Source organism: Poecile atricapillus, chromosome 18, assembly GCF_030490865.1.
Source record: "Poecile atricapillus isolate bPoeAtr1 chromosome 18, bPoeAtr1.hap1, whole genome shotgun sequence".
Classification (NCBI taxonomy): domain Eukaryota; kingdom Metazoa; phylum Chordata; class Aves; order Passeriformes; family Paridae; genus Poecile; species Poecile atricapillus.
This window is the reverse complement of record NC_081266.1, coordinates 9785876-9807206: the sequence shown is the minus strand read 5'-3', so window position 1 is coordinate 9807206 and position 21331 is coordinate 9785876. Positions and strand designations below refer to the sequence as shown.

Here is a 21331-nt window from a genome sequence, read left to right as displayed (position 1 = left end):
AAAATAGAATAAATTGGCATAATATTGTGTAAAAATATTGCTGGATCAAATTACTGTATTTTTATTATTTGTTCAAATAGGATTTCTTTAATAACAAAGGTTTTCTTACCAAGATTTTATCCTTCTGTTTATCAGCTAAAGAGTTTATTTCACATACTACAAGATTTATTACAAGAATTTACCCCAAGGGAACAAGAATGAGCTCGTCAAATTATAATCCTCAGGAGTTCTGGAATGTAGGGTGTCAGATGGGTATGTATCCTTGCAGAAACTATTGCATTCTAGGCTTTACAGATAAAGGAGTTTCTTGCTTCCTATAGTATTCTGGTGTTATGTAGGTTACGTAATTTTCCCCCAGTGGCATTATTTTAATTTTTGTTGTATAAAATTTTCCTTCAACCCACATATTCCACCAGTTTTTTCTCACTAGTAATTGTAAATATCACTTTGTGTTAAATAGCTGTTTCCTATGCCAGATATTCCATTTATTCTATTTTATTAATCTCTTTAAACTACCTCTTTGAATTGGATATTAAGAAAATCACTAATAACAAGCTCAGCATTTTTAAGTTTCCGTTACTCAGCAATGCAAGTTTCTTCTGAAGGGTCTGTGGGTTTTCAGTGGCACTCTGTGACTTGCTTAGGTGCAGATGTGAGCACAACAATTGATAGTAGTGCCAAAAATTCCCAGAACAGGATATGCTACACAAGGCAGCACTCAAACATTCCTGGTCAGCACAACATCCAGAGACAGCTGGGAGCTGCTGGGAGTCTCCAGTCTTTATTCAGATGAACATACATGTAGAATTTTAATTTCCAGTACAAAACATATTCGTTTCCTGGGCAACAAAAAAAAGTGCTAACTTCTGCTTCTTCATTGAAAGTTATTTATTTGAATTTTTTCAAAATAAGCATGGCATGACTTCTGTACCCAGCAGGCTTTGGAAAACCTCTCACCTGTAAGCATTTTGTCCTTTTTAATGGCTTTAGAGACAATTTTACCTTCACGTGTTTATTCTTCAGTTTAAAAGATTCTCAGTTCCAGAACATATTTCTATGTTTGCCTGCTAAATTTTCTTCAGCCCTAGGTAAAGTAGAGCAGAATAGTTTTTGTACCCAGGTATATATTCTGTCTTTGAGTCTTTGCCAAGGCCACCTGAGGGAGACTGTGGGGTGAGCAGGGCACTTTGCCTTAGGCTCTCGGTTTTGAGAGGTGAGAGGTGTGGATTCACCTTGTTATGTTGAAATACACACTCATCCAAGGACAGGCACAGATTTCATTCTGTCTGTAGGGCCCTGGAGCTTATGTCACCCTTGTTCCAGGCTTCCTTTTCCACTTGTTTCCTTTCTCAGCTCTCCATATATCTTCTGTGACAAGTTACTTTCTCCATCCTGACTGTTATTTTACATAACTACATAAGGAGTACAAAAATTACTATTTAGTATAAATTTGACTTGCTTCTATGTCCTCATAAATGCTTATTTGCAGTACAGATTTGGACTTGTGCTGGACTATCCAAGTATCTTCTCATCACCATACTGTGTGAAATTGGTTTGATTATGTTGTGTCCTTGTGGTTCATCCACACTTAGTGCCATGTCTGGATTATTTACCTGGGGTGCTGCCCTCCCTGTGTGCTATCATTGCTATCTAAACTATACATTGCCATTAAAAACTAGGAAGTTTGTTTCATTCTTAGAGAAAGCACTCGCCAGAGGTCCTTAATTTAAAATTGAATTAATCTCCCAGTCTTATCATACTGCAATTTACTAGTTTTCTTTCTAGCCTGTGAATCTCCACACTTATCTCTGCAAAGGATAACCATTTGTTAGATCACAGACAGCGCCAAAATCTTTCAAAATTACTACACTGGCTGTTTACTCAGAGTGTGCCTTAATGAGAAGTCAGTCTAACCATTTATATGCAAAACATATGACTTTTGGTGCATAGGGGGTTTGGGCCCCTTCCTGGAAGAATTAAAAATCTGCAGGAAGTGGTTAGATTTGCCCTCTTGGTCACTTCATTTGCATCTTCACTTAAAAACCCCTCTATTTTTCACATGGGAATAGGCTGATTAAAAACAATTCTCCACATACATTATTTCCAAGCTATGTTAGATCTATTTATTCCCTAATCTGCTTTAGATAGCTGTTTGGCAGAAATATAGCAGCTCTTCACAATGCAACTCCCAAAGTGAGGGTATCTCAGTGAATCTTCTGCTGATGTCCTTTCACTGATTTAACACAGACTTTTGATTTTTATATCTGTCCCATGTCTGTATAATTCACACACCCCTCCTGTCTGCCTGCCTTTGTGCTTTACACCCCATGCACAGAAGTGAATCCTCTAGATCCCTTTTGCAATTCCCTGAAACTCTTCAAAGGACTCTTGGATTTCTCTTTGCCACCTATTCCCCTTCTTAACTCCCTTCTCCTCCCCACACCTGCAAGCTTACATTCCTTTAACATCCATAACCTTTCTGGCTGGGCAAAGAAAATATATTAGGTTTTGTTCAAACCTACACATAACACTGCCTTCCAGGCCTCTGCATCTTGTAATTATGAGAACTGAGTTACTCCTTCACTTCCCTTAGTGATTGACTCAAAACAGTGCTTTCTTCTGTACCTTGCCAGCAATTTTCTCTGAATTGCTTGGAACATATTAACTTGGAGCAGCCTGGCACTCAGCTAAAGCAGGATGAAATGGTCCAACAGGCTCAAGACTTTTTGGGGCTGAGGACAAGACATGTAATTGTGTAAACCTAATTTCCAGAGGAAGGCAAGTTAAAAAGCTCAGTAAAAAGTACAGAGTTTCCACAAAATAGCTTTTGGATATCACTGTGTACTCCCTGTCCATTCTCTGAAAATTGAGACTCATAAGAACAGGAGGTTTTGGGAAAAAAGAGGTCTTATGGAGAAAAACCCTCACTTTTCATAGTCTGTGAAAATTAGTATGCCTCCTGCATACAACTGCAGTGAGGCACTGGAAAGAACTGGTTTGATGTATCCATGTCTCCTTTTTATTTAGGAAATAAAATGAAATGGAAAGATTTATGCAGGGAAATAAAATTCAGGACATTTATTTAAATAAACTGATATCAGTTGTTTTATATAGACTGAAAAAAACAACAAAAATCCAAAATGAAAGAAAGCCTTGGTGAAAATCATAAAAAAAGACTTAAATAACCTTTTGAATGTGGCATTTGGAAATGTTCTACATGTACCAAAGCACTCTGCAGGAATGACCAAAACATGCCATAACTTACAGGAGAAAACCATGGTGTTGTAGGTAGAGAATTTTATTTCAGAATATCTCATATGTGCTTTTTGGGGTGTGCATAAATTTATATGCTGCTGTGAAAGTTGTACTTGTATGATGGGTTTTTTACTTTCTGTAGGTTTTATTTTGGACTGTGACACTGAAATGCAGCTTGGCAATTTTGTCACATCTGTTTTGTGGTTCAGTCTTGTGTGCAATAATATGACAAAATATGGTAAAAAATGATGCATGAAAAGAGGAGTGATAAGGAGCTCTCTAACTAGTTCTGATTTTAACCTCTGAAGCAACCAAGGGAAAAGAAACCAACTAATTTTGATCTTGGTATGCCTCACCTGTGGAAATTAAAATGACTCAAACCCGACCCTGCTTGGGTTCTGTGTCAATAACTATATTATTGCTCTCTTCTACTGGTTTTAATAGTCCAGAAATGCCTCCTTAGGAAGTGAAACCTAGAGGACTAATTTTTTTTTTAATGTTTTCCCTTGAATTTCACTGATTTAGTCTTCACAAAGAGTGAAGTGGTACTGCTAATTCAGGTGTAGACACCTGCAAGATAGGTGGGATAATATGATTCAACATCTGAAGCTCTCCAAATGCACTCAACTTTCCTTTGGAATGGCTCCAAATGCTGGGAGTGGTTTTGAATGAAGGTTTTATGTCTCTTCTGCAGAAATGCTTCTACTGCCAGGTTTATGAAAAAGCTCTTGGGCTATTCTGCTTCTTTTTAGGCAGTTTTTGGTGTGTGTCATAGATACTGGAATTTCACTGTAAAGCAAAGAAACACTGAAATTCCATTTTATCAGTTTTTCCAGCTGTCTTCACTGCAGACAACCAATAGAATAGTAAATAATTTATGTGAAGTCTAATAAATTTTAAAGGAAGATGGGAAAAAATTGCAGGAACACAATTGTTTCTGAAGTAGTTGCTGATCTTGTTCTAAAACTTGTCAGTGACTCCAGACTAAAACAGGAGAGGGAAGCTGATAATATTCACTTTTCTGCCAAGAATCACAAGTTAAGTAAATTTTAAAAATTATTTTGGAAACATTTCAGGTGTAAAATTGGTCAAATGACAACCAAAAATACTCAGACTTACACTGAAGTGTGACTTTCAGACTGACACATTAATTAGACAGCAAAAATCAATTTAGATTTTCAGATCTGATAATTTATCAGAAATGCTTTAGGTACTTTTCCCATGAGAATCTCACAAGAGAGGATCTCTACTTAAACCCTTTGCAGATTTACTTGGACAATGGAGGACTCTTAATCACCTGACATCTCTTTTCCAGTAGGACCACTTGTAATGAAGTAGGAGCAATGTCAGCAGTTATGAACTGTGTGACTGGATTCTTCACATTTCTAATGACAGTGTCTTTAGAGCCACAGTATTAAACTGGCCCAAAGACCATACAAAAAAGACTGACTGCACATTTTAAGGATGTTATGTCATGCAGTTATGCATTTATTCAGCTCTCAGAGGAGCAGTCCCTCTTCCTACGGCAGAATCCCTCACATTGTAAGCCATAAATCAAGCTTCTGTAGAGTGAAAACAACCATTTCAAAATGTGCAGGTGAAAAATAAAGCCAGAAGTTATCATTAAGATTAATACAATTTGGAGTCTGTTAGGGAAGAGAAAAAATACAGTTTTACTGATTTTTTTTTTTTGCCAGGAAGAGAGGTGATACTTTTTATGCCAAAATGTATATTGTCCATATAAGCTTGCTCTGTGTTGTAGGAAAATCAATCATTATATATTTTATTTTGTTTCTGGTAGAAAAAAAAGAGTTTTTTTTCTTTATTTTTGGTCTAGTAGACCAAAGTCCTTGCTCATAAAGTTTGTGTGGGGTCTCACCTCTTCACGGGTTTATTCTCTTTCACTTTGAAGCTCTTCCCCCCTGTCCTGTTATGCCCCTGTAAATAGTCTCGCTCCATCTTTCCTGGACTTCTGAAATATTTCTGTAAATTTGGGCAGTGATGGATTGAGTGCAGCTGTGACCTGCATGTGAGAAGAAAGCCTAGACAGTCTGTGCCCAGCTTGGAGTGCTGGTGTGGAATGAAAGCAGTGGCTTCAAATCCAATCACATTGATCATCTCATAACCAATGGCAACATTCCAGAGCATTAGGATACGCTCCTGTTTGCAATAGCATTTCCCAGGCTGGGTGGAATTCAGCTCAGATTTGGGATATCTGAGGCACAGATTTTCGTTGCATTCATTGTGAGTGGCCCACTTTAAGAGCACAGACAACTGGAAAGAGCTGAGAGCAAGACAAGAAGGCTGATAAAAGTGTGATCTATTACATCTCTTTAGATTCAAATGAGTGAGGTAAACCATGGGGATAGGAACATTGGCACTGTGAGTGCTTTCTGAATATGAGTTTTTTTGAAAGGGCGTAAAATTGATACATTTTGAGATGCATTTTTAAATGGCATAAAATGCAATTAAGTAACTCATTTCAAGAAAAAATGGTGACAAATGTGTCCTTATCTATTTTAAAATCTTCCCATTTAAATGGGAAAATGCATTAAACCTTATGGTTGTGATGTAGCTGATAGAACCAGGAAGCAAAGAACAAAAAATAAAAAATTACAATTTAAAAGTCCCACTGGGAATATTAATGAGAGGCAGGATCAAAAGATGTGCAGTTTTCCTCAATGCCTTCAAATCACAGTCACAATTCTCATTTTGGTTTTACAAAGCTTTTGCTTTTAGTCCACAAATCAATTATGTCTTGAATGGTGGCACCTATAGAAGGTGCTGTGTATGAATATTTAGAGTGTCTTTAGTTCTGCAATTAGTGGTGGAACTGACTTCAGTTAACTGCTTGTGATACAGAGGTTTGGGGTCAAAAATAATATCCTTCTGTGTATTATGGATTGGCTCATTTTTTGGAGCTAGTCTATTTCCTAACCTCAGTTTGCCATATGAAGTTATTTACACCTGGGGCTTACTGGGACTGCCATGGCAGCTTTGGTACTTTGCAAGATGATTTGAGTATTCAATACTCTGATCTGAAGGGGATTTAGCCTCATGGTTCTAGGAATAGTTAAATCTGTTTTAGGTGCAGGAATCACAGTGAAGAATTGCTTTGCTCAGGTTGTTCCCTGAGCCCATGTTTTGCTGTGCTGCTTTGATTTTGATGTCAATATTAAAATTCTTCTGGTGCTTAATGAAAGGACTGAGGAGAAAATTTAATGTACACCGTGTTCAACTTCAGATGCCTTTACTTCCCCATGAAAACCATGCATTAAGAGTATGTACTGCTCAGATGGTTTCATTGCAAGCTCATTTGGGTTTCTTTCCAAAATAAACTGTCAGTTTAAATCTCTCTTCATACATGCATTAAATTTATACTGTTTCATAAAACAAAAGTACAAAGAATATTATTGAACAGTTCTGCTCTTGAATTCACCAAAGCTAAAATGAAACACTGGGTAGAAGTTCAGGATTGTTTGCAGAAAGATATTGCTCAGCCCAAGCTGCTGGGCATAGCTTTTAGTTTATGATCCTTGCCATTTCTCAAGAAGTGTTAGGGCTATACTGCACCTGATTAAAAAGAAAAATTGTACATCAATGCACCATAAAGTAGTGCCCTGGGAGGCTCCAAGCAGCTATGAGCCCTGTAAACAGTTTTAGTAGAGGTTTGCATCTCAGAGAATATGACACAAAATCTCACATTTGCTTAATCACCTTAAAACTTGCAATACAAAGAAACCAGTAAGTAAATTAAAACTACTGTTCCATGCGTTTTTTAACTTGTTCTTAAGGTCAAATTAAATTAAGTGAAAACACAGTGCTGATGTTTAGAGATATCAACCCATAATAACATTGCCCTTCACTTGTGTTGCAAAAGTAATTTTCCTAATGTGATAAAATATAAAGTATTCTCGTTTGCTTGTTGCTGTTGTTACATCAGATTTTCCTGCTTAGTCGCCTATAAAGCTTGGTAAATTTAGCAATAGTCTCATTATGTGCAATCATGTAATTTGGTTCATCATGTGGAAGCTGCTATTTGAAGCTGACTGTTCGATGTGCCTAATTTCAGTTGCACTTTTAAACCCACGTATCCTGAAAGTGTGGCCTAGGACTCACCTGAGGACTGAGAGATCCTGGCTTATCTGTAGTTCAGACTTCCAGGGGCCACAGGGTTGCAGCTCCTGTAGCATCCTCTGCACAGCTTGATTCAGTGCATTAAAATATACAAGCATCATATAGCACCAAATTTGGGGCTGTTTCTGGATGATGGGTTGAGTCATAAAGAGAAAATTTTGAACCGCTGCCAAAACCATACCAAGAAAATACCAACCCTGTTTAAAAAAGGCAATGGTGGGCAATGGGCAATATGAACACTCTGAAGTTTGGTTTCTGTTGTTAAAGGTAAAACAAAATTCCTGTGTATATTAACATAAAATCATGTCTTTACATTAACACTTAGATCAAAGCAGGAGTGCATGTTGTGTTTTGTTTTGGAGGCTTTTTTTGTTTTGTTTGAGGTTTTTCTAGACAAGGTTTCCAGTTATTCCTACTTGCTGCATGCTGGTTCATGATGCAGAGCAATTTTAGCTAGCACAGATGGGATTCCTTTCAGATTAAACAGATGATGCACTCTGGGAGCACTTCATGTATTCCACCCATTCATTGGTTTTGAGACTACAGAACCAGAGCTCTTCAGAAGTAACCCCACCAAAAACATGTGTTTATATATCATATTATAAATATCAGGTCCATTGTACCAGCTGCTTCATTCCTATTTGTGTTGTTTGCTTCAGAATATTTTAAAATGATCATCAAAGCAGTGAAGGAATGAGTAATTTTTGCAGTGAAAACAATTTTGTGTGTTTTCCACTTGCAATAAGGATTTTTGCATTATGTCAAATGTTCATTCAATGCATTCATATTATCTCCCAGGAAAATGTAATAAGGTCCTCTTTATGAATTATTATGAGTCACTTGAACTGCTTAAAGTCTTCTTTTTTCATTCCTACCAAACCATCCTTTTAAGTAAATGACTTCTTATCATTCTCTGTTTAACACATGTCATGGGTTCATAATGTCATAATTCATTGCTGATTTGACTTCTGCATTTTCTATTTGGAATGTGACAAGAAGCTCCATTGCACTGGAATAGGGGGAAATTTCATTAAACAGGTCTATTTCAATGTTGGCTTTATCTCATGAATTACAATATCCTGTTGATGAGAAGTGTGATATTTTATTATTGGTGCTGCAGCAAACTGAAAATGTTTTGAACTGCCAAGGAAAGGAAAAAATCTGTCAGGTGTATTCTTAGAATAATCACCAGTACTTGAGGATTAAGCTCCAAGAGAGTGTGTGCTCACATAAATTTAAGAACACTTTTAAAATTGCTTCTAGTTCTATAAATTTATATGTATTTTCACTGAGTATTCTAACTAAACTAAAGCTTCTTAATCTTCTGGGTGAGATGTTTTTGTGATGAATTCTGCACCATAACTAAGGTTAGATACAATCCTGAGGTTTTGACTTCTGCACCAGATCTTTGATAGCAGGTTTGGAGTGCAGGGTCTTGCTGCTGTAGAGAAACTAGGATGTGAATTCAGTTCTTGCAGAGAGAAGGATCTCTTATTTCATATTCTCCAAGGTCTAATTTAGAAAGAAAAGGGAAGAGAGGTATAGCAATGTAAAAAAGATCTATAGATTAGTTCTTAAAAGAGGGTGCAGTTCTAAAGAGTGTACTGTTTTTGTGCACAAATAATTCGTTATTGAGTATCACTTAATTTAAGGGAAATAACAGGATCCTACATATGAATTGAAAGATGTAGATATCTTAAGCTCATTTGAAATTTTTTTTAACTTTTTTTTATAAAATGTTATCAAATCTAATTCACTAAAATCAATACTGATATAATTTTACAGTGGCCTTAAACTTCCAAACACCGGGAACACAAATGGAATTGCAAGATGGAAAATTCCTGGACAATGGTGGTTGTGGCTATGTGCTGAAACCTGTATTCTTGAGGGATCGCAATACCACATTTACACCCCGAAATGTGGGAGGATACAGCAAACCAATGTCTCTGTCAATAAGGGTAAGATGACTGAAGTGTTGTTTTGTTCCATGAAAATGGGAAAGCAAATTTTATGTATTTCAGATGCAATTATTATCTAATTTTTTTCCCCATTTTATTCCTATTCCTGTTTGTTGGGAACTAATGTTTTCAACAAGATGGTAAAACTCTCACAGAGTATCAACTGCTGCTTGGGTGCTTTCCCATCTGTATTTCACTTATGCTTGCTAAAAATATGTAGGGGTTCAGAGCCTCCAGGAGACTGTAAAAATACATGATTTTTAAGGATGCTGTACAAATAAATATAAATAATGTAGCTGAAAAAGGGGCCAGACAATTGTGCATGTGGAAGCTGAACTGAAAACACAGAATTCAAATGTGCACTTTGGGTGTTATTTCTTTCACTATCAATAATACCACCTGTACTATTATAATGTTAATTGACAAATGGAAATTTTTAAAGATAAGATAGGAAGCTTTATGCTTCTTTTAAGTCTCATTATCTTTCTATGCATATATAAAAGACTATTTATAATCCTTAAATGGTATAAATAAGGGTGAAAGGAGGGATGAATTAATAAGTCTTTGAATTATTTCTACTTCTCCCAAATTATAATGTGATTGACTTCCCAAAAATACTTGAAATGCATGCCATTTACAAATAAATGATTAGATAAGGCCTTTATTTTGAGGTCAAGTAGATTTGTTATAATTGTTCACTAATTAGAAAAGTCCCTTTTCCCAATGAAAAAGTAATATTTCTGATTACACAGAATACCACTTGCATAAATGCTATTTAATTAGCATATAATTAGTGTGTAATTGCTATTTTGTTTCTTTCAGAGTAATAAATAGCAGAGATAAAACAATAGTTAGTGACAATTATAAAATACTTACATAATGCACGCACCTAATCAAGAACATTCTAGTGTCCTGACAGTGAGCATACCAATTGTGAATAGACATTGCTGGATGATTTCAGGCAGCCAGGCAAATACATCACTTATTTTAGCCCTAATTTGTATGAAGCTGGAATTAGGATGAGGAGAAACCCTGAATTGTAATGCAGGAGACAGGCAAAACCATTGTCAATGCAGAGGAAGTGTCTGAGTTTGGAAGGAGCTGGAGAAGAGAAAGGCTGTGTTTAAGATTGAGGACTTTAGACTGAGACTTCAGGCTGGATAGTGCGGGCTGCAGAGAGGCAATGGCATCCCACTGGCTGAGGGAATGAAGGGCACAGAGAGCCCCATTCATAGCCAGCAGCAAAAACCAGGAAATTGTGGTTGAAGACAAAAGCAATTTGGAGCAGGAGTCAAAGGAAAAGCAGCTTCTGCTGAAAAAGTTACTAACCAGATGAATGCAGAAATGACAACAGAAAGCAAAGATAGAAAACATCTAAAGGGCAAATCTCTCTGAACGAATGAATGAATGAACGAATGAAGAATAGAAAAATCACATAGGGCCTGATTTTACTGAATTCCTTATCCTTAACCCAATGTGCCACAATTCCCATCAAGAGGCATAGAGCCTTTGAAGCAGAAATAGGGATGTTCAAGGTGCTTCCTAAATTTTTACATCACTCTGTATGTCTGCTTCACCTTGGATGTCAAAAATTGATTTGATTTATGGATTTGGGTCATGGTGTGCTTGAAAGAACTCACTCTTTTCCCATGCCAGGGGAGGCTTAGGCTAGGTCTAGCAGTGGGTCATGCAGGCCTTGGCAATGGCCCTCAGGAAATGGCAAGGAATCTCCCATGTCCTTAGTGGGCAGCCCATCAGTGATTGCAAAGATTCCTGGTGAAGGCAGCAGCTATTCCTTAGGAAGAAAGAGCATCAGTGTTTGCCAAGCCACTGCTCTTCAGTATTTCAGGCTAGAACTTCTCTGGGGGCAAGGTGCTACAAGCACTGGAAAATATCAAAGCAAAGTGTGGGATTTGTGGGTTTTGATTTTTGGGGTGGTTGACAGGGGAATAAGAATCTCTTATGATGCTTAGGCCTGAGACCAGGATTGGGAGTCATATCTTTCACCTGGGCTTTCAGGCTTGTATATCTCTCTCAATACATGTTATATACTGATTCCTAAAAGGCTGATTACTGCACAGATGTTGACTCTTTCCTAGCTACCCTGAAATATAGATAAAAAGCAGACAAAGTTGTGACTTTCATAAATCCTGTCTTAGTCTGGGTGCCAGATTACAGGGCAGTCTGAGACAAAATTTCCTGTTTTTGGAAATTTTGGTCAAAACACATCAGGAAGCTCACTGAATGAAGAGTTTTTGTCTAATACTAAGGAACACTGTGCAAGAGATGAGGCACAGGTGAGGCAGTCTGCTACATACCCTGTAGCACAATGCTGATGTCACGGTGGGTCTTGATGCTGATCCACTCCACACAGATTGGAATTCATGAGCTCGATAGCAGAAAATGTAAAAATCACTGTAGGCTGATTCCAATAGGATTATTTTGTACAGTAGCAAAATATAATTTTTATGTATAGCTATTGAATAAAAAAACCTGAAAATTATTGTTTAAAATATTATTTCAGTTATTTATTTATCTATATATTTATTTATTTATAAAGAGGGTGGTGAAACACTGGCACAGGCAGCCCAGAGAGGTTATGTGTATCCCATCCCTCTAACCATTCAAGGTCAGTTTGGACTGGGCTCAGACCAATCTGATCTAGTTAAAACATGCTCCTAAACCACAATATTTCTAAAAAAAAAAAATATATATATATATAAGTAAATTAGATAGGAAGCACCATATTCTTGATTCCACTGTGTTTATTACACCAGTTTATGACTGGCATATACTTAAAGTAATTTCTTTTGAAAGCTATTTCTATTATGGTGACTATATGGCTGTGGTGAATTAGTTCGTTCTTACAGTTATTTCAATATAACTTTAATTTTCCAGCTCATCAGTGGCCATCAGTTACCACCCAGCAGCATCTCTAGGACCAACAAAGCTGACCCCACAGTGCAGATAGAAATCTATGGTGTACCAGAGGACCAAACAAGAAAGAAATCTAGTATTGTAAGAAGCAATGGTGAGCATCAGTCTGCTCCTCGAGGCTGTGAACAAAGCACAACAACATTTTATAAGGAAACACCAACTTTGCATCCCAAGGAGTTATAGAAAATGCAATTATTTCTCTCTAGACTAGGATTTCCTGGCACAAAATCTGTAGCAGAAGTTCATGCTGTGTGTGCCATTTTTCTAGACTGATAGATTAAGGAAGCACAAACACACAGCTGGGAGCACTCCCCCTTTCTAAAGGAAGGTGGAATTGTTTTTTTTGCACACTGCTGTGGGCTCATCCTGGACAGCAGCTCAGCTCCAAAGAGCTGCTTGCTTGTTCTCCTCTAGTTGGATGGGAAGAGGGCTGGAAAGGTCAAAATGAGAAAACCCTCGGGTAGAGAAGAAGACAGTTTGATAGATAAAGCAAAAGCTGCCCACACAAGCAAAGCAAAATAAGGAATTCATTCACCACTTCCCATGGGCAGGCAGGTGTAGAGCCATTCCCAGGGAAACAAGGCTTCATTTTGGAGCTCTGAGGTTACTTGGGAAGACAGACACTGCAATTCTGAATGCCCTCCCTTCCTCCTTCTCCCCAGCTGTGAGCATGACACCATTTGTAAGGAACATCCCCTTGGCCAGCTGGGGTCAGCTGTACCACTTGTGCCTCCTCCCAACTTCCTGGGTACCCCCAGCCCCCTCACTGGGATGGGGAGGCTGCTCTGCAGTGAGAAAGACAGAAATCTCGACACTGTGGAAGCCCTGTTCAGCAATAGCTCAAACACTGGGGTGTAATCAGTGCTGTTTGAGTCAAAAATCCAAAATGCAGCACCATAGGGGTTGGCATGAAGAAAGTTAACCCTATCCCAGCCTTAACCACTTAACTTAACTTAATTACGAGGTTTTCTTAAGAAATTGCTGTAACTTCATCACTCGTCTCATTTGAAGTCTCTGGTAGGAGTAATCCCTTAATTGCTTGACAGGTGAAGTGTGTACTCTTTGTAGCTGTCTGTGAGCACTCCCTTATCTTTATAATACAGATCTTCTTGATGTCTCAGACTACAAGCTTTCTGTGATCTCATTTTGTCTGTGCCTCTGTCTTCTATGCTTCCTTTTTCTTTTTTATAGATAGCTGCTGTTTAAAATCAGCCCCTGAATTTCTTTTCCCTGTATGAACATTGCTAAAGACCAGGGAAACCCCTCCTGTTCTACATTCTCTTTTTGTATTTCTAGTCAAGTGAACGTTTTACTACCTGAATTTATTCATTTCCAACACTGTGAAAGGAGAAACTTTGACAAAAGCATGAAACTGGTATGGCTATAGGAAAATTTAAGCTGAGCAGAAGTTCTTAACCTGGCTATCCTTGTCTCATTTTTCTCTCTTTTAAGGGATGACACCAACTATCTTAGGCTTTTGCCCCACTACAGTCAGTGGGAGTTTAGTTATTTGTTTAAATGGGCACAGATACCTAGGGTAAAAGAAACTCTTTACCAGTTCAGACTAGTGATAGCAGCTTAGTTATAGAGTAGAAAAAAAAGAAATCATATTTTAATCCTGTTTCTTTTCTCCTTTAATTAGCTTTGAGCCCTAAATGGAATGAAACATTCTCTTTTAACATCCAAGTTCCAGAACTGGCAATGATACGCTTCTGCGTGCAGGATGAGATTTCTCTGTGTAACAACGAATTCCTTGGCCAGTACACTTTACCTGTGATGAGCCTGAATACAGGTAATATTTTTATGTCAACCACCTATAACAGCTCAAAAAAATCTGCAACATTCCAGGCTTTTTTTGTTACTGTAGCATTGAGAGACTTCAGCACTATGTTTATTTTCTAGAGCACGATTTTGTAACAAAATGAATAAATGGCACTCTCTGTTTTTGAAATAAACATATTCTCTGAATGCAAATCCATGATGTTGAAATCAGAACAATATTAATGGCAGGTGATTCTTCCCACTGCAGTGTTCCATTCTAGATGGAAACTGCCCAGGTGGTATTTTAATTCATTGCAAGAAGTGAGACTAGTCAGAGCTGCTATGAAGACAGTGGTTTTGTGCACTTAGATAAGTTCAAAACCCAATACCAAATTAAAACAAAATCAACCACCAAAACCCCCTCAGGTAACCTATCTGCAACTTTTCAGAGTGGAGCACAATGGTTAAAAATAGGGCAAAATATTCATGGTATTTTTCTTGCTGGAGTTTCTTTTGTTAAGCCAGTAGAGTTCCTGGAACTTTTGTAATGAAAAGGCTGCTCATAAAGAGCAGACACAGAAGCCAATAGGCCAAGGAGAAAGGCTTATGTAAAATGTCTGTTTACTACACTGGCTTTCCAAAGCCATTTCTGACAAAACAAACAGCTTTTATTAGTGAATAAAGACGGCAAGGCAAAACACTGGAGCTGGCAACAGGCACCACACCTTTTTTATTAAGCTTAACAGGATTTTAAATGGTGCATTTTTTTTCCCTCATGTTTGGAAGTCATAAAGCTGCTTGTGATTCTTAGTTGAGGCTGAGGAGTTATACAAGAAAAATGACATTACTCTTAGAGCTCAGTTGTTTTTCTACAACATGAATTTTTACACTGATAACCTTTTAGTTTCCTTTTATTTGTATACTTCAGGATAATGAAAGAACACTCAACCTAACAATTCACAATATCTGAGACAAATTCAAATATCAGGCACTGCTGCTTACAAGTACTTGCAAAATTATTGATTGAGGCTTTTTTAGATACAAATTTTCAGTGAGGCTTAATGTCTTTATAATTTTGGTTACAAATGAGGGATTCATATTTTGGAAAAGTAAGAGCAGTAGATTTCTGAGGAAACATTTTCAGTGCAATAATTAAAATTCTAGGGAGTGAGTCTAGGTACAAAAATTATAAATGATGCCAAACAAATTGCCCCAATCCCCACTTAACACAATATAAAAAAAGTAATTTGCTATCAGAATGCCCAGAGGCCATAAATAAAATGCTTCTAAGAGGTAAAGTGATAAATAATTTCAAAATTTATTACAATTTATTACATTCATTGCAATGCTTAACATTGAGATCTCTGAAAGCAGGTCTGGAACGATGGTTTTGCTTTAGGTACCCAAGTACTCTCTAAACAGTCAAATAGGAAAATAATGTTCTTGCAGAGGGAGTCACAACAAGCAGAAGACAAGGCAAGAACTGCCTAATATGCTGGAGAGTGAGCATGGATTTCAGTCTTAGTCTTCAGCATTCCAATTGCTTAAATCTGTACTACAGGACTGTCCCCAGGTCCCTAGGATTCATATCCCTGAGGTTTCCCTGAGGGCAAGTTGCTTCCAAAAGCTGAGCAGTGCTTACATCTTTTATTTTCTTTGACAGCCAGAGGGGCAAAGTTGTGCCATTTCCTCCCTCCTCTGCATTTTCTTTTGAAAGGATTCAAATCTATATCCACACTGCCTTCCTTTCCCCAGCAGCAGACTCCCAACTACCTGTAGACTCCACTGGGGAGGAATGCTCGCTGTCCAGCTGCAGCAGAATTTGATTTTCCATGTAGTGATTCTGTAGCTATACTCAGAGGGGCTGAAATTGAGAAAAATTCTCTACCTGGGTGGTTAAAGGCAAATAGGAGGGGGGAGTCCTCTCTTACAGTCCCTGTGCCAATGAATCTGCCATGGTGAATACTAATACAGGACAGGAACTCAATTTTTAACTCTATTATCATGGGATCCAAGAGTAGTTAATCATTTAATGCAAATTGGGGCAATTTCAATAACAAAAAAGAAGTTTTACTTCTCTCAGGAAACTTTGTAGAATCTTCTGTAGGTAGGGGCTAGAACACAAGTCTTCAGAAATTAGTCTTAGTCTTTGAAGTGTATCTTCGGATAAGAAATCAACCAAGCCTTCCACATATTGTGTGCATGCCTTAAAAACTGATCTCAAATGTAAATTGCCTACAACCAGCTTTAATATTTGCTGCCTAGAATCTGAACCTTAAATACCAGAGGAACTTATGTGTAGTGTGACAGAACAAGGGGAAATGGCTCAAGCTGTGCCAGGGAAGGTTCAGTTGGACATCAGGGAGAATTTTGTCACTGGTAGGGTTGTCCATTATTAGAAAGAGCTGCTCAGACAGGAGGTGGAACCACCATCTCTGAAGGTGTTCAAGAAACAATTGGATGTGGCACTCAGTGCCATGCCCTGGTTCACAAGGAGGTGTTCAGTCAAAGGCTGGACTTGATGATCTTAGAGCTCTTTTCCAATCTAAACAATTCTATGATTCTGTATGAAAGAAGCAAGAAATTCCAAACCCAGGTAAATGTGGCTCCCAAAGACTCCACAGGCATCCACACACACCTAAAGAGGGATTTTGAAAACTGCAGTTCAGAACATGGATACTTCTACAAAACAGACTTACTTAAATAGCTGGAATTATTTACATATATACATAGAAAAAACACAGAATTTTTTTTAACCATAAGTGACATTGTCACTTGTTATTAAATAAGGGACATTTAGTCATATAAAGCAGTACAGGCCGGGATTTTTAAGAAAAAGTTGTTTTGTTTTCTAAGCAGGTAAGTGAATTATGTTTGAAATTGAGAACTATGGCTTTTCCAAATGCTTCAACAACCAGATGAACACGTAGCTTCATGATGGCATGACCTATCTCTGATAAAGTGAATTACTCATATGAAATTAACATTTAAGAAGTCATGGTAGGAAGTCTTACACTTCACTTTTTTCTGCCTCAGCTGCACAGTGCATGGCTGCTGCAGCACCGTTCTGTAGGTGCTATCATTGCTGATTCACAAGTTCTTTCATTTGCTCTCAAAACAATGTGTGCAGCACATAACCTGGGATGTTACAATGTAAGTTTGCCCATGTTTAAATATCACTGGGCTGAAAGTCTTCCATTTGAAAAAATATCACATCCTGCAAAACACTGGGCTTTTTCACTCTGACACCAAAGATACCAGAATTGAAATACTATATATATATAAATGAGAAAAACCAGCACAAATGATATTCAGTTCTAGTATAATTTCATTTTATTTTAAAGAGCTACTTACAGAATCATAAATTATGCCTTGTTTGCATTGGTGATCATAAAAACACTCCATCATAATATTTGTGCTTGTGGTTTATACGCTAATAAAGGTGTCATTATATTTACAGGTTACCGTAACATTCCATTGATATCCAAAGAAGGCATCAAGCTGGAACCTGCTTCTTTGTTTGTTCATATCTGGTACTATTAGTGATATCTTTCTGCAGAAGAAATCATTCTGGAGGATTGCCCCCTGCTCCAATAAAATAACATCTCTAACTTCGCAACAGCCCCAGTGGCCTGATTCCCAGAGAGGCACATTCACAATGATTTTGTGAAGCCAGAGGGAATATTATGGAGGGGGTATCCCAAATAAGGGCTGCTGTCCTTGGCCCTACTGCTGTTTTTCTGTAGGAGAAGACTGGGTCTGAGAAAACCTAAGGAGCCTTGAGGTGCACAGGTCCATGGGACGTGATGAGAAACATCCACAGGTCCTGAGGAAACTGGCCTGAGCCGCGATCCCTCACTTGGGAAGTCAGGGCAGGTTGGGGAAGTTCCCACTGATGGAAAAAGTGGAAACATAGCCCACATCTGCTATCAAAATCAGCGTTGAGGGAGGTGATTTTACCCTCCTAGTCTGCTCTCAGGAGGTCCCACTTGGGAAGTTGCATTTAGCTTTGGGGCCTCCAACACAAGAAAGAGGTTGATCTTTTGGAGAGAGTCTAGAGGAGGGTCATGAAAATGATCAGAGGTGTGGAGCACCTCTGCTGTGAGGAAAGGTTGAGAGAGTTGGAGCTGTTCAGCCTAGAGAAGAAAAGGCTCCAGGGAAACTTTATAGAACCTTCCAGTAGAAGGGTATGTAGCGATTGGAAAAGGGTGGATGGCTTTAAACTGAAAGATTAAACTGTAATTTACATTTAACTGTAAATTAAACTGTAAGTTTAACTGGGTATAAGGAAGAAATTATTTACTGTGAGGGTGGTGAGGCACTGGCACAGGTTTCCAGAGAAGTTGTGGACTCCTCATCCCTGGAAGAGTTCAAAACCAGTAGGATGGGGCTCTGAGCAACCTACAAAGTGTCTCTGGCCATGGCATGGGGTTGGAATGAGATGATCTTTAAAATCCCTTCCAACCCAAGACATTCTGTGATTCAATTATTCTATGAATGTTTAGAAACAATTAATAAACACTGAATGCTTTTGAATATTTTAAAAATTGAGTTAATGTCAGTTGAAGCTAATTTCAAATTTATGATTAATTATTGAGTGAGAATAATAATCCAATACATATAAGAGATCATGCTAATTTTTTAGGATATAAGCATGTGAATTTGGCATTTTTATTTGTATTGAACAACATCTCTTACCATTGTAGCTTTTCAAGGGGACAGGAAAAATTATACATACAATGTTCCCTTTAAATTTGGAAAAAGTGGGCTCTGACTGAATTATTCCTCTTTAGTGCCCACTGTCATTTTCTTACCTGAAAAAACAGTTTTCAGAAAAAAATTAAAATCATAAAAAAATCATATGCTAGTATTGGTACCTTTCCTTAGCTTAGTCTTGAATGTTCTGCTGCTAAAGCAAGATAAAAAAATTCATGGAGAGTTTGTAAAGAACCATATTCCTCATAGGAGCAGGGAGCTCAGGATACATCTTACCGGGAACTCAGGAAGTTGGAAACACAGTATTCCGAGGAGAACTGGAGAGTTTTAGAAAAATCAAGGGTTGATTATGTGTGTGAAATCTAGGAGGACAACTACTTGCTTAACATCAGTGTAGATCTTACCCATAAGACACAATTTTCCCATCTTCCTTTCAGAACTGAAGCATTGTTGACCTTCCACAGGACTACAGTTACACAACTAATGGCAGATTTGTCACTCAAATATGATTTTTTTTTAAAAAAGGATGTTATATCAACAAGTTTCTTTAATACCAAATAATATTGCTTAAGTTTACAGACAGTTCTGATGATAGATTTTAATGCTCTTTTTCTTTATTGTTATTCTAATGCTGTTTCATTAAATGTTGCTCTAAGATGGAAAATCAGGGCATGTGGTAAACAAGTGTTAGAAAATGTCACAGGAAATAACACTGTTAGAAAATTGCATTATAGTTTTAATAAGGAAACTGAGACAGTAGACTAAGAGGAATCTAAAATCAATATTGGAATGTAAGGTCAGGTGATTCCATAACTTTGTAAGCTGGTCTCAGTGTGTTTTCTGTGCTTGAATGACAAGGCACTTGATTTGTCTCCCATGAGACCCTATAGTACAAAAATGTTTGGTGTCCTGATCTTTGTAGTGATGATATTCTGTGTGCCAGCCAATATCCTTTGCATGTGGCGAATATTTTACAGTTTCTCACAGCTCTGAATAGATGAATAATATTAATATCCAAACAGAGTTCCCCTGACCTCCCCTTACTGAGGAGGAGCTTAGTACATCAGTTTGACTAGGGAAAGTATTTTTAGATAAAACCTGATCAAGTCCATTTGTTTGATGCTGAGAAAAACTCCAGCTTATTTTATTTCCTAACACTCCAAGTCCCACTTCAGGAGCTTTATACAACTTTCTATTCTGACGACTGCTGTGGGTGTCCTTTGGGAGAAGAAGGCAATTATCTTCACTTCTGGGATTATTACCCCTCTGTTGACCACTTTTCCACCTGGTAGGACAAATGTCAGATCTGCCCAGTATAAGGGAACTTAAAATTTACAGCAGATCAGACCACAAATCAACACATCTCCTGTGCCTTAAAACTGTGCCCCTGGCCCTGGAAAGGTTTATTTACATGGTCAGTGGGTGTGTGCAAGAGTCTGGCAGTAATGGACAGCTCATTGTGGCTGCTCATATGCCAAATGCTTAAAGAGGTGTTTAAGTGCTTCCTCAAATTAGAGAAAAACAGGGCCCATAATTAGCATCTGTGAACTTAAAGGAACCACTCATGTTCATTATTTAATATATAAATACTCTAAATCTATTCAATGCATGTATTGACTTGAACCCCTTATGCAGCATAGGAGTGCAATGTGGGAAGACTGCTGAACAAATATCTGTGGCATCATGAGCTTAAATAAATCCCCCCTGAAAGCTCACACTCAGTATAATCTCTTTATTCATGAACATCAGCTTCTCCCTCCTCTCTTCACACAAATGACCAGTTATATCTGCCTCTTGGATGTCAGAATAAAAAAACAATGATACATATTGTTGACAAATTAATGCCCTGGATTAAATGTGACATTGTATCAAAACTTCTAACATTCTTTAAAAAACCCAAAGTATTGATTGGATAAGATTTAATATGAAATTTGCTGGACATCTGCAGGGAAATGTATTGTCAGGGAACCATCCCATGGTCCTCTGGTGAACTCATCACATGCAATGATGATAAATTACATCATTACCAGCATTGTTTCAACACCATCAGTGGAATTAATGGGCAAAGAATGCGGCCCCACACACTGAGAATTTAGTATTTTTACTGTACTATTTAATATTAACAAAACCAAGCCCTTCATTGCTGTCATAAGAACTTCTGCATATTGCTACAAGTCCTTAGCACGTGATTCCTTAAACTCACGCTGTCAGGAATCTGTGGCAGGAACATGGTAGCACATTTAAGACAACAGCATTATGAAATGTTAGGATATGTGCTCAGCAGATGACTGCCTATTCTCAAGGGCAACTGAGACAAAATGTACCGTGGGAAATGGGATAAAGAAACATTAGTGAGTGGGCAAATAATTGAATCATCTCGGAGAGCATTTAAATTACACTGTTTCCCAGGGAGTACCACTTTTCTTCATTGAACTGGACACTGCTCAGCTGAATGTTAACAGCTCCCACAAATGTTCCTTTGCTTTTCACAACAAGCTTCAGTACACGGCCTTGGAGCTCTGGGACTCTGTCATATACAATCTGCAATAATATATAGTGAAATAGAA

The 21331-nt window shown here is 37.8% G+C and overlaps 1 protein-coding gene across 1 annotated transcript in view; it reads left to right on the top strand.

Moving 5' to 3' along the window:
• LOC131586093 (1-phosphatidylinositol 4,5-bisphosphate phosphodiesterase zeta-1-like) overlaps positions 1-21312 on the top strand; it is a 48798-nt gene extending 27486 nt beyond the window's left edge. The window contains exons 9-13 of the mRNA XM_058852833.1: positions 136-252; positions 9178-9350; positions 12249-12381; positions 13930-14079; positions 17509-21312. Coding sequence (XP_058708816.1) covers positions 136-252; positions 9178-9350; positions 12249-12381; positions 13930-14079; positions 17509-17591 — 656 coding nt within the window. The 3' untranslated portion in view covers positions 17592-21312. The remainder of the gene's footprint in view (positions 1-135; positions 253-9177; positions 9351-12248; positions 12382-13929; positions 14080-17508) is intronic.
• The last annotated feature ends 19 nt before the right edge of the window (positions 21313-21331 follow it).